The 15,642-nt window shown below is 40.2% G+C and overlaps 2 protein-coding genes across 4 annotated transcripts; one reads left to right on the top strand and one right to left on the bottom strand.

Annotated features, from left to right (window-relative positions):
• Nucleotides 1-3,581: 3,581 nt before the first annotated feature.
• Nucleotides 3,582-12,065, bottom strand: LOC112291018 (uncharacterized). 2 transcript variants are annotated; one of them, XM_024537940.3, is made up of 12 exons: nt 11,904-12,065; nt 11,258-11,373; nt 9,627-10,927; nt 9,098-9,450; nt 8,278-8,825; nt 7,891-8,022; nt 7,448-7,729; nt 6,745-7,240; nt 6,374-6,594; nt 5,552-6,186; nt 4,453-5,262; nt 3,582-4,310 (listed from the first exon to the last, which is right to left on the bottom strand). In XM_024537940.3, exons 3-12 carry the CDS (start codon nt 10,880-10,882, stop codon nt 3,830-3,832), a joined length of 5,214 nt encoding a protein of 1,737 aa, XP_024393708.1. In that variant the 5' UTR covers nt 10,883-10,927; nt 11,258-11,373; nt 11,904-12,065; the 3' UTR covers nt 3,582-3,829. The 2 variants fall into 2 exon arrangements, with proteins under 2 accessions (XP_024393708.1, XP_024393709.1); XM_024537941.3 differs by having other exon boundaries at nt 11,258-11,320; nt 11,904-12,041.
• Nucleotides 12,066-12,779: 714 nt separating this feature from the next.
• Nucleotides 12,780-15,053, top strand: LOC112291182 (uncharacterized). 2 transcript variants are annotated; one of them, XM_073538566.2, is made up of 2 exons: nt 12,780-13,550; nt 13,976-15,053. In XM_073538566.2, the coding sequence occupies exons 1-2, from the start codon at nt 12,988-12,990 to the stop codon at nt 14,442-14,444; spliced, it is 1,032 nt and encodes a 343-aa protein (XP_073394667.1). In that variant the 5' UTR covers nt 12,780-12,987; the 3' UTR covers nt 14,445-15,053. The 2 variants fall into 2 exon arrangements, with proteins under 2 accessions (XP_073394667.1, XP_024394046.1); XM_024538278.3 differs by having other exon boundaries at nt 12,816-13,550; nt 13,973-15,053.
• Nucleotides 15,054-15,642: the final 589 nt, after the last annotated feature.

Genomic DNA, 15,642 nt, shown 5'->3' with positions numbered 1-15,642 from the left:
TAATTATTCAATTGTCTCTTTCAAATACAACATTCTGCTTGGATGTGTATGGAATGGTTAATTCATGTTTGATACCTTTGGTATGTAAACAGTCATTGAAATATTGATTGCAGTATTCATTGGCATTAATTGTTTGTAAGATGAGCACTTTGTGGCCTGTGTTACTAAGTACAGCTTTGCAAACTGTTTGAAAACATGTGAGAGCATCAAATTTATGAGGTATGCAATATACAATCCAATATCTAATACAGTTGTCTTAGAAGAGAATATAGTATAAAGAGCCTTTGTTTAAAGATATGCTCATAGGGCCACAAATATCATTGTATATCAACTTGCTAGGAAGTGAAGCTCAAATTGAATTTAGATTTTTAGAAAAAGATGTACAATGAGTTTTGCCAAATATACAATTGGAACAAATGCAGGTGGATTTGTATATATCAGTAACAGATCCATTGATTGCCATGTGTTTAATCATATCGTAATGCAAGTGACCAAGTTATAAGTGCCAGGTTTGTTAATCTTGAAGCTCCTTAGAGTGAGAAGTATTTTTGTATGAAGCAGGAGAAAGAACAAAAAAATTTAAAATGTATGAACCTTGTAACATTTGGATTGTCATGACAAGATTGTTTGCTTAAATAAACTCATATGAATCATCTTTTCAGATTGTGATTTTTTTTTTTCTTTTGCCTAGCAACCTTTGTGAGACTAAAAAGATTGCTTCCAAAATCAATAATGTGTAATATGTTTTAAAATAAATAAACTTTGATTCTTGCAGGGAATTGAACAAGAATTTTAATATTTCCAGTATCAGTTACATGACATTTGTGACCAGTTAGAGTTCCAATTGGCCAAATAATATGTTGTGGAAGTGGTTGATATGTATCAAACCAATGTAACTTGTCCCTCATATGCTCAATAGTCCCACTGTCAGCTATCCATCCTTCAAAGAAACCTTCTGATGTGAGTGCATTATATGCATGTGATACCTCTATTAAAAAACCCAAATAATGTTGTTCTTAGCTATATAATATAATTTTATCAGGTTGTTCATGCTTATAGCTAGGATGATAACAACCTAAATAAGTATAGCCAGATTGAAGAGGCAATGACAATTTTTCATTCAAATAAAAATAATCCATGTAAGGATATTGTTCAGATAAATCAAGAGTGTTTGCAAGAGATGCTTAAGCACACGATTGAGGGTTCGATTGAATTGATCTAGTAGTTGACTCAAGAAAAGAGTGCAGACATTTTTGTCTCCAATGGCCAAGAAGTCCACAATGATTACAATGCATGCAACATTTCATCTCAGCAATTTCAATGCTCTGAGGATTTTGTGAACGAGCAAATATATATGAGTTTTAGTCTTAATGTTGCTTAAATTGAAAGAAAGGTGTAGTAAGTCAAGGAGGTAGAAATTGGTGACCATGGAATGATACAAGTTGAAACTGTGAAAACTGAAATGAATTATTAGAAGTGCTTGAATAACCAAATGGTGACATACTTGGATAGAGCTGTTATTGTTGATTATTTCCATTGGAAGAATTTGTTCTTTGACTTCCACTAGTGAAGAAGTGTCCATGGCTTTTGTAATGGGCCATAGTTATAAGGGCTATTTCTTGTTGAATTATGCTCAATATATATATATATATATATATATATATACATATATACATATATATACTTTTTAATTGTGCAACAAAAGGTTATGGGCCCAAGCTTATGCTTAAATGGGTGAAGCACATTAGAATCAACAATTAATGCTCTTTATTTCAAGAAGAATACTACAACAATACAATTCAAACACTACCTCCACATTATATTATTGAGAAGTTAGTATTTTGTAAATCTAGTAATGAATAGCAAGTGTTAGGATATCAATTAGGAATCCTTATTGAAATTATTTATAATTTCATGATCCTAAACCTTAAAGTTATCTATAGTCCTTGAGGGCAACCAATTACTAGTATTTAAAGCTTTGAATGTGAAATATTTAAATGCTAGAATCAACAACAAAGAAATTTATCTCTAGAATTGTTAGTTGTAAAATTCCTAAATAAAATATTTAGTATGTTTTAAGGTGGGCAATCTTAGAATTGTAATAAAGATCCTCAAGAACAACATGTTATTTTTCAAATAGATGGAAAAATATAATGTGTTTGGTAGTACAATCTTAGAAGAGACTTTTTATGCCTATTCATATTACTAGAGATAGGTACTATATTTTATATTGTGCAGAATGTATTCTTTAAAGATAGTTATAAAGGTCTAAAAAATGATTAAATAACATGATGTTGTTCTTGCCATAGTCTAAAATATCATTAATGGTTGAAAGAACTCATCAACTAGATTTGTGCATAACATATTTCAAAGTTTGTGGTTTACACCATTTAAAAGAATTCTTAGACTTCATTAGTTATTAAAGTAATTTGACCACTCTTTGTAAAACTTATTGCATAGAAGATAGAATAATGTGACAAATATTAATATTACTCAAGTAACTATAAATAAACAAAAGTAAATCAAAGTTGATAGTAACATGTTGAAAAGATGATATCTTTCTAAAGAAGCTTTGAGGAAATGTTTTAGATGCATATTAAATGTTCAGACTTTTCTAGATATGAAATGTGGCTATTGAAATTTGTCATACATATTTTTTACTTTTAGAAAGTTTTATTGTGAGCAATCTACATCTTAACCCTCAGACCACTAGCCTTGCCATCCTTGGTAAGGATCTACTAGACGTACTTTGTATATATATATATATATATATATGTATTTCAAATATATAATATTTAAAAATGTCTTTAATAAGTAATAGATGAGGACTATCCTTTGTGTGGCTATGGGATAGCAAGGACTTTCCCACATTGTTTTTGGTTTTGTTACTGTGAAATAAGAATGTAGGATTTTGCTCTCACAATACTACTGAGGATGACTCACAAGCCTTCAAAGACAGGTTATTGGTATTTGTGGACAAAATCCCCAAAATATTCTCGAAGTTTTTTACTGTTTGGGCTATGCTTTGAGGGTTGATTACCTGGAGTATCTGGATTGAGAGGAATAATTTTGTGTTCAACATGGAAGATTGGCTATGTGAGAAAATCCAAGCACTAATCTGGGAGGGCATCCTGGACTGTGCACAAATACTGTATCAAAAGATCTTGGAAAGGAAGCCTTCAACTCTTGAGCAGGCTTTACTACAGGACTTATATCAAATCTGGGATGCTAGATTTATAATGTTCTCCTACTCTAATTCTACAGTTACATGGTGCTCTACTAGGCTCAAGCCAATTTTCTTTTTCTATTAAGCTGCGTTTAGTCTGCCATCCTGGGAACTCTCTGAAGTTTCTTTTTTGCAGAAGAATTTCCATGTACTTCAAAAAAAACTAAGCTTGATTAGAATGGATCATATTTTAGAGCGGTGAACCTTTAAGGGTTAACTAGTAATAATTATGCAAATAAATTTTCATTCTTTACACAATAATCATGCGAATAAAACCATTCTATTCATAATGTTAATATGCTTAAACAAAGATCACAACTTCTGATTATCTACAAAGTACACATACATGCAAATATTTAAGGAAGTATATAACCAACGTATTAGTAAAGATGGAAGGTTCAAATAATACTCTCCTCCAAATGAGCCATATAAGTTTGACCACTCCATACCATACTATCACCACAATGATAGATTGATTGGCATACCCTGTAAAGGCTCCACCAAAAACTTACAACAATATTTCACAAAAGCCCACAAATGGACCATTAGGACTTAAATGACTGATGCATGGTCCCATGCTAGCTTGAGCACAGGTTCTATCTGCTAGAGAATGTGGACTCCCAGTTTCACAGTATCATCTTCGGTAGGGTTGACATTCAAAAGCCATTGGCGGTACTCGTTTGGAAGTTCTTTGACGCCCAATACAAATGCACCATAACCAGGCATATCTTTTTGTTCAGTATAATTACACTCCAGTCTTTTTGCACAGAAAGCATATTCTAGAGCTCCCTTATTATCCTTCATCAAATGCTTGAGAAAACTGGTCTGGATTAGACAGTCATAATCCTCCCCATGTGCCAATTCTTCTTCAAATTGTTTTAGAGCTTTGTCATACTCGCCCATGAGTCTCAATATCACGGCTCTTTCCTGCCTGATTAACCCCTCGCTTGCCTTCAAACATTGTATCATCTTTTCATCATACCCGCATCTGTTAGCATTTTGAATGTATTCAGTAATCTTATTGGCATACTCTAGAGCAGTTTGATAATCGCCCTTCCTAGCCAGTGTGTACATACGACGGCACCTACATGCAAACAACCAGCACCCACATATATTAGAAGAAATAATTGTTAGTAGATACGAATGTTGTATTGCATTTGCAAAGCGAGTCACTGGAAAGCATAGAGAAATTGTGTGGACGCACACTGCACAAATATGATTCATACCTGAAACAAAATATCAACAAAGATTTAGGACAACGTTTCTCCAGCTGAATCTCGATGTTTGATGACTGTTCGAACGGCAAAACTGTATAAAACTCTTCACCTAGTGCAATGACCTCCTCAGAGATGGAAGAAGCACGGTAGAAATTCAGCAGGTGTTCCATAGCAACGATGGCACTGACGAGACCTTCCTCTACAAGCACACATGCGTTGTCCACGGATGCAAGGAAATTGTCCACAGCATTCAACGCCTTCAAGCTCTCAAACTTCACAGTATCGTCTTCCCAATATCGCCTGAAGCTCAGTCGCAACAACTCAATTTTCTGACTCGCATTCTTTGTCCATATAGGCTCCTCGGGAAATTGAACAGGGATTGGATCCCAAAAATGCGACGATGATGCCCCTGTAGTGTCGACAGCGTTCAAAAGCCACTGGCGATACTCTTCAGGAAGTGTTCTATAGCTCAATGTGAACGCACCATAGCCAGGCTCACTGAACTCCGAGATTTTCTCATATTTTTTGGCACGGAGTGCATATTCCAGTGCTCCGCTTCTATCGTGCATTAGATACTTGAGATAGCTGATCTGGGTTAGGCATTCATATGAATCTTCTCCGTTTGCCAACATAACATCAAATAATTTTAGAGCTTCTCCATGTTCGCCCATGAGTCTCAGAATAATAGCTCTATTTAGCTGCCATATTTGTGACATATTTGTGATGTTTCCATGTTTTCCACAAGTTATCATCTTGTTGGCATAGTCAGCAGCTATTAGATAACTGCCCTTCACGGCTTGAGTGTACATTATTTTATTCCTGCATCCAAACAATCACCAAACTGAATCTTGTTAGAAGAGAAACATGTCAGTAAATTCATTCACATTGTTGAATTTGCAAATGGTGTTTCTAAACCAAAACCAATAAAACTAACACCATCAGTATGTGTTTCTAGGTGAACTGTAATCTAGGGAACCAAAACCAACGTGCAGTTGGTTTTGGGTGTGTCTACCTGACTTTCAACAATTATAGGTGATCGATATGAAAAGCTAACGTAAAACAGGCGTCAAGTTCAACAAAAAATAGTCTGATACAAGCTGCTTCATACCTGAAACTATACAAAACCCTGCAATCAGCCGTACGGTTCATCAACTCAAGCTCGATCTTTTCTAACCATTCGAAGGGCAATAGCGTGAAAAATTCTTCAGATAATTGAATGCTCCCTTCATAGAAGGGACTACCATGTGAGAGATGTTGCAGGCTATGAACAGCGAAGACGGCATCAACTATAGCTCCATCTTCAAGCGAAAATTCGTTGGACACTGCTTCCAAGACATTGTTCACTGTTGTCAACGCATTCAAGAGATGCACCTTTGCATCCTCGGTTTTTAAGCAATTATACTCACATCTCAGCTTCTCAGCCCGTCGTTTTGCTAAAAGAGCCTTCCTTGCACTCTCTGTTAACATCTCTTTGGGAAGTTGAACAGTGGGTAGTCCCCAAACTAGAAATGGACCCCACTCAAAAACGTTGTTTGCACTCTCCGAGTCGGGATCGTTCGACAGCTGTAACATTGCAGATTGGAGAGCAGTAGCAACATCCTGCCCATGTTGCATTCGCTCATAAAAAGCTTTCATCAACCTCGGAGACCCGACATCGGAGACTTTCCATTGTGATACTACTGCGGCGGGAACCCCTGCTATCATCATCGCACGAGGCAAGTTGACCTCACCGTCGCTATAGCCCTGCAGGAAACAATGCAAAAGGTGGCAATGTTACTAGGTCCAAAGGAAGGTGACAAGCATCATGCAGCACACAGAAATCATGACGTACCAGAAAATATCTCTAAACCACTAGTTCAGCATGAGTGATCGGAGGAAGTGGATAAGTTTGAAAGGCTCACACATTCTACTGAAATAGCGGCAAAATTACCTGCCCTCGTAGAGAATTGCACGCACTCAGGACCACGAGGCGCGTTCGCCACTGGAATCCACCTTTGATAATATCCTCTGAAGAAAGCATGTCCCCCGCAGCGGACGACCTGTAACCATCTGGCGCTCTTGTAACGGCACCCACTTCACCGAATGCGCTTGCAGGTCTGAACTCACCAACTCTAGATGATTGTGCTTCAGATTTAAGCTCCTTCTCCGATTCTGCAGTTTGAGATTGGTTAGTTCCCACGTCATAGCTGCTTGGGTCTGGAATTAAGAGGTCATGACACAGCCAATCACAGACGAATTCCTTTGCATCACCTGCGATAACCAATTAATGTAGTCAACAATTTGAAAGTGGCGAATATTCACCAGTGGTAGGCCCCTTGTAGGACCGTTCTGAATCCTCAGGAAGCTTCGCAAATTGCAAAGAGCCCGTCTTGTATTCCTTTTCTTGGTCGACATCGTTATCCCCTCGGCCCGTTTTGCTCCAGTGGCCATGAACTCCTAAGTGCATAAACGCGAACACATGCTTCTCTTTGGAGCAGCTGGCCTCCTGGACCAGCTTCAAAAAGTTGGCACGGGTAGCCTCTTCTTGCTCAAGTGTCTTCACTCGACCTGGGAAAGATGAATGAAGATACTCCAGTTCTTTTCGTGTCCCAGGGAGAGGATTCTTCTCATAGGCAGCGTTTCCCACGGCCAAGATACACCCATCTGGTTTCAATGGGGATTTATCAAGCTCGCGGAGTCGCCGTTCGCAGTGCTGTAGCACTCGCAGAGACGGAGAGATTGCGATTGGGTGTAGTTGGAAGAGATATTTCTGGGTTCTTTTATTTCGAAGGAGAGCAAATGGCACCCTGTATAGAATCTGCAAGCATTCATGTATGCCGGTCAAGGGCGATTATAGATTATTTGAATGTTCCAGACTCTCAAACCTCCTGATCTGCCGGGGGAATATACATATGTCCGCGACTAATCTGTCCAAATTGCGCTTTCTTTTAATATATGTTTCAGTTCGCAATCGACAACTGGGCATGAACTGAAGGGTACTTGAGATGGAAAAAGCATCACATACCTTGTCGGGCACGAAGACAATTGTCGCTTTCGGATCCAGGTGCGTGAACATAGCGCTTTGGGAGAAGGGTTCAATGAGTAAATCATACAATTTCTCAAGAACTCTGTGCAGCTCCGCCACGACACCATCCTCAAGTCGCCTCGGCAGAGGTTTTGTGTTACAAAATTTCTCTACCATCTCGTAAAATTTGTTTAGCAACTCCTCTACTTGTTTATCGAATCGACCATCAACTGCGCACGAGTCGTTTGACACATGCACACTCTGGATGAACTCAGTTTGTTCCTGGCCAACCAATAAAGCCCTTCATGTATTGAAACCATCAACTTCTTCATCAATGCCCATCTTGGACCAGCAATTAGAAAAAGCAGTTTAGGCAGCCACTCCAATTATACATCAGTTTCAAACTGTTTCCGCCTGCCTACAGAAGAAGGTCCAAGACTTACATTTGTCATGAACGCCTTTGGCGCTGTGTCAAAATATGTTACATACGATTCGTTAGCCTGGATCGCGTACTCGATAAATAGAGTCTTTGCTTTGCAAGCCGACGTGCACGATCGGATCGAGGACAAGGCTGCCTGCAATGGAAAAGAAACCACATTTCATCATAAATGTGAGATCCAGTGTACATCGGTTATCCCACTTAGGATACATAACTCCAAATCCTCAAACAAATCCAACGTATAGATGCAATGATTACTGACGTTAATTAACCAGATGCTAGTGTATATGTCTCAAGGGTTTTTCGTGATCGCTGTTTGTAATGAACATTTCTTCTGAGGTTATGCATACAAGGTACAAAGCTGGGGTGGCATGGAGCAAGAGCAATCAACCTGCTCATCTTTGTCAAACTCAATCAGCTCCTTCCTCAAGAAGTCTGGATTTTCTCCACGTCTCATATTATACCATGATCCGAGTTGAGCCAGAAGAGTTCGCGCGCGGCCTCTCTCTACCCACACCAGAGCGCTAGTGACGAAGGCTCTAACTAAAGCTCGATAAACAAGAAGGTTTGAGTGGTTGCTTCCCACTAAGCATTTCAACCCATAGTCAGCTCCTTCAGATGAATCGTAGCTTTCCAATATTCTTTTAAGTTGATCGCACATTTGCAAAATTTCAAAAAGGTAACACAATATTGAGTCGTGAACACTTCTCTGCGACTCCAAGAGTTTCAACCAGCCAACTTCTTTTGAGGCTCCTGGGGTGGACCAGTTATGAAGCAACTCGGAGAATATGTCAATAGAACGCTTCCAGAGGCGATATGTTTTGAGCGTGTCCGAAAGATAGTGACGCTTGTGTTCACCTGGCTCGCAAGGATCCCTGAGACACGAGATCACCGCTTGAATGCACTCCGACACCGGCAAGGTGAGTTGCAGGTTGAATTCTGAATGCCATGCGCACCAAATCTACTGATTCAAATATCAAACATCAGACTGAACTTGATATACCAACAGATCTTACAGTACTGCTAGTCAATCATTTGCTCCAGGAAAAACATCGAAAAATGAAAGTAAATGCTGAAAATCAAATCAATTTTGGTGTCATCTACTAGCATCGGCGAGATTTCCACTCTGTTACTCTTTTAGTTTCCACTCAAAGTAAGTGCATCATTCCACTCAGCTTGTATTCTAACTAGTGAATAGTTAAATTGTTTACCTTCTTTTAGCCAGAGGTATGATTGTGAAGATGCTCTTTCTCCTCCTAGATTATCTTCGCAGGCTCCTTTGACCTTCTGCTGGCATTTATACTTAGATCGTATACCAATCATTTTGGCATATTGCTGGAAAAGTTTGGCAGTCAGTTGGCGATCATCTAGTAAATCTTCGCTAACATCAAGTAAAACCTCCTGCCTCTCACAAAGAGACTCCAATTTTTCTGGAGATATTTGAGGATGCAATTGAAATTTGATTTCTGGTCTGTTAAGATACTCTAAGAATCTGGACAATTCACCCCTGCGTCCTTTACGATTCAGATCGATTTGTTTGAAAATCGCTAAAGCTTCACTATACCTGCACATCATGCACCATATGCATCACTTGCAATCCAAATGGTAGTGTCTTCGTGTAACTTCCCAATGTCAAAATTGACTAACTGCTCAACATCAATAGAACGAACATCAATCATGAAGTGAACACTACCCGGTCCTAATTTTCAAAAAGATGACACAGGGTTAGTGAAGACGTACCGGTTGTTTTCCATCAAATATATTATGGTCTCCAATTGTCGACCATGAGGGATCAATCCAATATAATCTTGTCTGTGAGTTTCAACACGATCCGATCCTCGATGCCATTCCTCTTCGATCTGCAATTTGCGAGACTCGGAAAGGCGGACAATTTTAAAAACTCCATAGCCATCTCCAACGTTTCTCAATTCCCTCAATCGAAAATCTACATCTCTCACACATGCGTCGATACCTTTTGGTTTAAGGTATTCGATCCTCTCGTACCCCAGTTCTGTAACCATTAGGTCGTTGTCCTTAACACCCACAAGCATGTCTTTGAGCGCCTCAAGCAATATCGTAGCTCGTTTGTGGTTTCCTAGAATGAGGTGGAGATCTGCTGTGGGAGGGACGAGTTTGAACATTTCGCAGTAAAAGAACTCAGTGTCATCAGAAGTTCGAAAAAGGCTCCGGTAATGTTCAAGAAAATCACAAAAATCGTCACCCCACTTGCTCACATGTTCAACCTTCGCATAATCGTGCAAAGGAACGTCAAGAATCTCCCGTTCGATGATGAGAAGGACGGTTTCCAGGGGGGAAAGAGTCCACTGGTACAGCAATTTCAATGCCTCCTCCTTACTGGAATCGTCTATATCGGAAATATAATCACCCCACTCATCAAATGTAACCGTGCAATTCTCTCCAAGCCAGCTCCACTTCTCCAGCAGTCTTGAGAGGTGACGAATCAGGCGGGACTTATCAATTACTAATCCGTTCTCATCCTCAAAGGTCCCAATATTCAAGCAGAAAAGGAAACAGCTCACAGAAACAACGTTGGCAACGTGGAGACAACGAGCCACAGTTTCAAGTGTAAGGTCAAACAATCCTTCCCTGTGGTGACAGATCATGGCAGTCGGTGAGGCTTCGAGCCACAGCTTGACATCCTGGCATACGTTATGATCAAATGACTCTACAGTTTCACTGCACCACTTGAACAAATCTTGCTCACTTTCAAAGTTTGTACTTAACCGAGGACTACCCTTCACTAGAATGAAAGTGTTCCATAAATATGGGCCACCTGCATTCCTGGTAAACCGCCTATCATTTACCTTACCAGATTCGACCATCTTAGTGATCCACTTACTTTGATCTTCACATTTGAAATCTGGATACGAGTTACAACTGATATCCATTGAATCTGGAGCCAAGATAAAGCGTTTCCTTTCAATGTACATGCTCTTGGGAAGGTCCCCGTCAAGATCATGCTGTGGAAACGCCATGATCTGACTTAGCAAGAAGCTCGTTGAATTGATTACCAGTTATCGCTGCACAAAAGCAATTCACAGACTTTCTCATAAACGTGAGCTCTGAAATGCAGGGAAATGTCTTACGATTCATAATTCTTGTTGCACAACAGAACTGTAAATTTTTGGTGTGCGCACATTTAAATTACAACACAGATTATAGATGAACACTACCGTTGATCTTGAAGGGGATTAGAGTATACTTTGAACATCAGTACAGCCATGACCTTCTCATTTGTACGTGAAGAATGGACGCTGCTTTAGGAAGACTGTACAGACACTCATGAAAGGAATTGGAACTAGCAGCAATTAAGAAACAATCACCGTTTCCAAACCGTATCGACAACACACCTGTAACGTGAATGCGCCTTCTTCACTCAAGTTCGCTCGGTAAAACTCCAAGCTCCCCAACAACTGTAGCAGGCAAGCGCACAGTGCCGAGGCTTAGGTTTTTAAGTTCAGCCGATCTAGAACACAAAAAAGATCCAGGAACAACTCAGTTAGCTAGCAACTTAATTAGCAACGAGTAATTAACATCTCCAAGCGTCCCCACATGAATCTTCCAACACACGGATCTCTCTTATACAACCCAATACAAAGTGCCCCGGAAATTTCTCTCATTGCCTCACCACCACAAAAGATGACCAAGCAATGACCACTCGAAACAAAACATATGAAACCTTAGCCAGAGCGCCCCCTCCAGACCCCCAATTCAATGTCAAGGTGACGAAGATCAGGCATAACAGGAGTATGCTAGAGAATCCTAACAAACGGGCGACATAGAAAAAAAACGATGAGATGATCGTTTTGGGGAACATAGCGCTCCGACGAGAATAAGCTAGACAAAGAGGATACACATTAATATCATGCTCGTACTCTAATTAGACAACAATGTTTTGGCAACAACAAGATATCAGTAGTAGCTCTAAGTTCACAGATCCTTCATCATTTGATCCATGGATACCATCGAAGAGTTGGGTGCCAGGAATGGAATTACCCATCACCCGTAGATCAGATAGTCCTCATGAGGTGCCGCCGCTGTATACAATCGGCTGAGTAATCTATCCGCTTGAATCGAACTCCAACCCCCGATTCCTTTGAACTCTAGCACAATCTTCTGAAGCTAGGCACAAAGAGCAGTGTACTAGCGCGGACACGAACGGGAAGGAGCAGCGAGCAGTGGGGAGCAGTGAATCCTAAGCCCCACCCCTTAAGACAGCTTTCCGTGTATTTTACTAGGGCTTTCCAATCACAACTTGCACCCTCGATTCCAATACCTTGTGTGGCCGTGGTGGTTTTGTTTGTAAACTTGACAGAAAATACATTACTTGTAATTTTCGAACTAGCAGCACCACTGTAACATTCTGCATTATTTTTTTCATGGGCGGCAACTTGGGCAGCTAGGGCAATTTGGGCAACTTGGGCAACTTTAGGCAAGGGCAGTGGGTTTGATCAAACACCAGCCTTTCGGGTGTTCAGGCCCAAGAAGGCTCCAATTTCAAGGCCTTGAAAGTTTGCAGTTGAGATCATTACAATGTCTTATTTTCCTGAATCATAGGCCATGGTTGGGCCCCTGCCGTGCTCCGAAGACCAAAAAGGTGACTGCACCTAAAATGATTCATTTTTCGCTGGAGCTTAAATTAGGCAGAATCTGCAATAATCGAGCAAATTATCATGCATGTCTGATTCTGCAAAACGTTGACAAAACTATCTTGGCCCGCTTTGGACGAGGGGCCTATAGCCATTGACATTACATTTGCCCCTCTCTTTGACACTTGTCACGTCGAAAACGTCTAATTGATTTTGTTTGTTATTCGGTCCTTGACTCCCTGTCGTGCTGCTGTTGGTCTTCGTTCATTGTGATCATCCTTGTTTTGTCATCACCCTAGTGTCGGAACTCGCTTATATTTCTCTTCTCCAACCTTCGACTTTCACTTCACAGTGAGTGCATTTTGGATCTCTGTTATTTTGTTCATAGCATATCTCACCGCTTGTGTGGACACAGAGTAGGAACATACTGGACAACCTGGGATACCTTTGAACTTCTTGATATCATTCTTGTAGGCGTTCCATCTTCCACCATGTCCACCAGCGTGGCCAGTAAATCGGCCGAGGAGGTTCTCTACAGGCAGTTGAAGTACAGGGCTGTTGACCCCCTGGAGCACAACCTGCACTGCCTGGATGTGTTAATTAGGGGCGAACAGAATTTGGTTCGGAGGATGATGTCCAAGTTCTCAAGCAGTATGCGGCCATTGGTCAGAATGGGATCTATGCTAGACGTGATATTGATGGCAGACAAATCCAAATGGCGATCTGCTCATCAAGCTGATCTTGATCGTATGCGGAAAGGGTTAACTGACCTTGAGAATCCCCTGAAGCCCCGACCCTCACATCAGAACTTCGAGAAGAAGCGGTTGGTGAGCGCGAACCTATCCTTTTCGACTTCAAATAAAGTTGTCCTTTGGCTTGCGAGTGTCGCAGGCATTGACTTGGGCAACGAGGAGAGTCTGTCTTGCGCCATGGACGGTTTGACTGCTGCTTCAGTCGATTACACGAAAGTTTGCAGTTGGGTCATGGGTGGTGATTGGTTTCCGAACATACCATTCTTGCAAAAGATATGTTCTGATTGGTCAGAGAACACTAGGTATTCGCTCCCATTTTCACTTCTCTTTTGTTAGTAGATAATTGTGCAACTATAATGACGAATGTGAGAAGGTGGTGGCCATAAGTGTTTACCATGTAGAATAATGCTAAATTCATCTTGATGTAATAGTCAAATCGTTTGTAATGATGAGTCACGTAAAATGAATGTCTATAGCCATCTGATCATCTCAGGTCATTTGAGCAAGCTTGACGCTGGTTTTTATCCGAATCTAGCTAAGGGCTACAGTTCCATGTGAGCTCCAATTGAATCTGTTTCTTAATAGCTGATGGATAGGACAAACTCCCCATTGGATTGTTTGACAATGTCTAGTCGAAGTCAGTTGCCCAGTTGTTTGAAGGCTTTAAAGCTGAGCTGACATCTTTTCCATTGTGGATTCCTTTCCACATGATGCGATGATGCAGAAGCAAGGTAAAGCAGCTTTGGATTGTGACTGAAGTCCTGTACGCAACGAAATTCACCGTGACTGGACGGCGAGGACTATTCGGCAGGGTTATGGCGCACGCCACAATCGGAACTCCAGGAGTAGGTGTAGATGCGGGCGGAGATATTGGCGTGAAGTGCATCAATGAAACGACACTGGAGCTGAAGGCCAAGCGAAACAAACAATTTATTGTTGGGTATAGAACTATGAGAGTGGAGTTCAACCCTGATGGCAAGCCGGTACTAATGAGGAAGGCGGAAGACGGAGGCCTTCGTGGAGATGATGACGATTATTTGGCAGCGATGGGAGAGGACATCTTTGAGGTCGACGAATATGAAAGCAAAGTTCTCATCCCCCTGATAACGCCTACTGAACAAGAGCTTAATAACCCCCAGGCACAAGTTGTAGCACTCAATTCCGATGATCCAGAGGCAACAGGTGCATCGACCTGATTTTGAAGTAAAGTGCTTGACCTGCTTGACCTACTAGCTGCTTGGTCCTCGTGGAGCTGCACTATGTCGCAATGGCGGGGGGTGTGTCGAGTGCGGATTCGCGTGAGAAATTCGACCGATTTTGGCGTCAGAGAACCTTACCGACCTTGGCCCACTTACTATACCGATAGGTCCAATTGATATAATAATGGGTCCCTTGCTGTATTGAATCAAATTCAGCAACTGGTTGACAATCTAACTTTTCCATTGTTTTGACTTTTGAACAATGGATAGCTGTTTGACCTCTGAACAGAGGATACAGTTGTGGATGGTCATGGACTTACATGCCTGTTCAAAGTCTCTCCAAAGGGAGAGTGGCTGATAGATTCTAGCAATTTGATTAATGTAGAAGTGGAAATTGACCACTTGGGCTTCACACTCGAGCTCAAAGCCGAGAGGTAGACAGCTCCAGCATGCCTACGTGGCAAGCACTACTTGTGAGGTTTAGCGCCAAGAGTTTGGTCTTTGGTTGAGAGTTCGGGTCTTATAAGATTGGGAATCCAAACTCTCCTCAAGAGTCCAAATCTCTTCTCTAATTTCAATATATTCTAATACATTTCTAACATCCTAGACTTTGGACTATCAACCTGTTAGCATAGTTTGGGCTTTAGCTATGGTGTGAATTGTTTTTTTGTTCCATGCTGCAATTTCGATAGATAAGAGTAGCAAAAAAAAAAAAAAAACATATATATATATATATATATATATAATTTAATTAGTTCAAGAATAAAGAAATCAAAAAGAAAAACTGATGTTGCTGACTTGATCTTGGTCTTATAAAATATCCTCCTACCATCAATTGCTATATTTAACTCAACCATTGTCCATGTTTTTTGAATAATAACAAATCTTTGTCTTTTGCATTTGACATGTTGATTATCTCATCCATCCAAATATTTCTTCATATTTTTGTGTTTGTTGCTTAAATAGTATAGATTCTCAAAGTCATGTCATTTGAATTTTTATAAGCAATAAATTGTAACTAAGCCAAATAAAAATTTGTTCTTATAGAAATAAATTTATGAATCTATCAATTTTTTATATTTTATTTGTAATCAAATTTAAAAGAATTTATTGAATTCTTATTTTAAAGTTTTATAATAAAATATTAAAATAAAAACATAGATTTATTCATATAGTTATAATCTATAAATAGATA

The sequence above is a fragment of the Physcomitrium patens genome, chromosome 14 (genome assembly GCF_059467195.1).
Source record: "Physcomitrium patens ecotype Gransden chromosome 14, ASM5946719v1, whole genome shotgun sequence".
Lineage (NCBI taxonomy): Eukaryota > Viridiplantae > Streptophyta > Bryopsida > Funariales > Funariaceae > Physcomitrium > Physcomitrium patens.
This window is presented reverse-complemented; position numbering and strand designations above follow the sequence as displayed.

Excerpts from the sequence above, each read along its gene's own strand:
- LOC112291018 (XM_024537940.3), bottom strand. The coding sequence starts at position 10,882 with ATGGCGTTTCCACAGCATGATCTTGACGGGGACCTTCCCAAGAGCATG. Across the intron at positions 8,826-9,097 it reads ATACCTCTGGCTAAAAGAAG|AATTCAACCTGCAACTCACC; the intron begins GTAAACAATTTA and ends CATGGCATTCAG. Across the intron at positions 7,730-7,890 it reads CAAAGGCGTTCATGACAAAT|GAACAAACTGAGTTCATCCA; the intron begins GTAAGTCTTGGA and ends TTGGTTGGCCAG.
- LOC112291182 (XM_024538278.3), top strand. The coding sequence starts at position 12,988 with ATGTCCACCAGCGTGGCCAGTAAATCGGCCGAGGAGGTTCTCTACAGG. Across the intron at positions 13,551-13,972 it reads GATTGGTCAGAGAACACTAG|AAGCAAGGTAAAGCAGCTTT; the intron begins GTATTCGCTCCC and ends GCGATGATGCAG.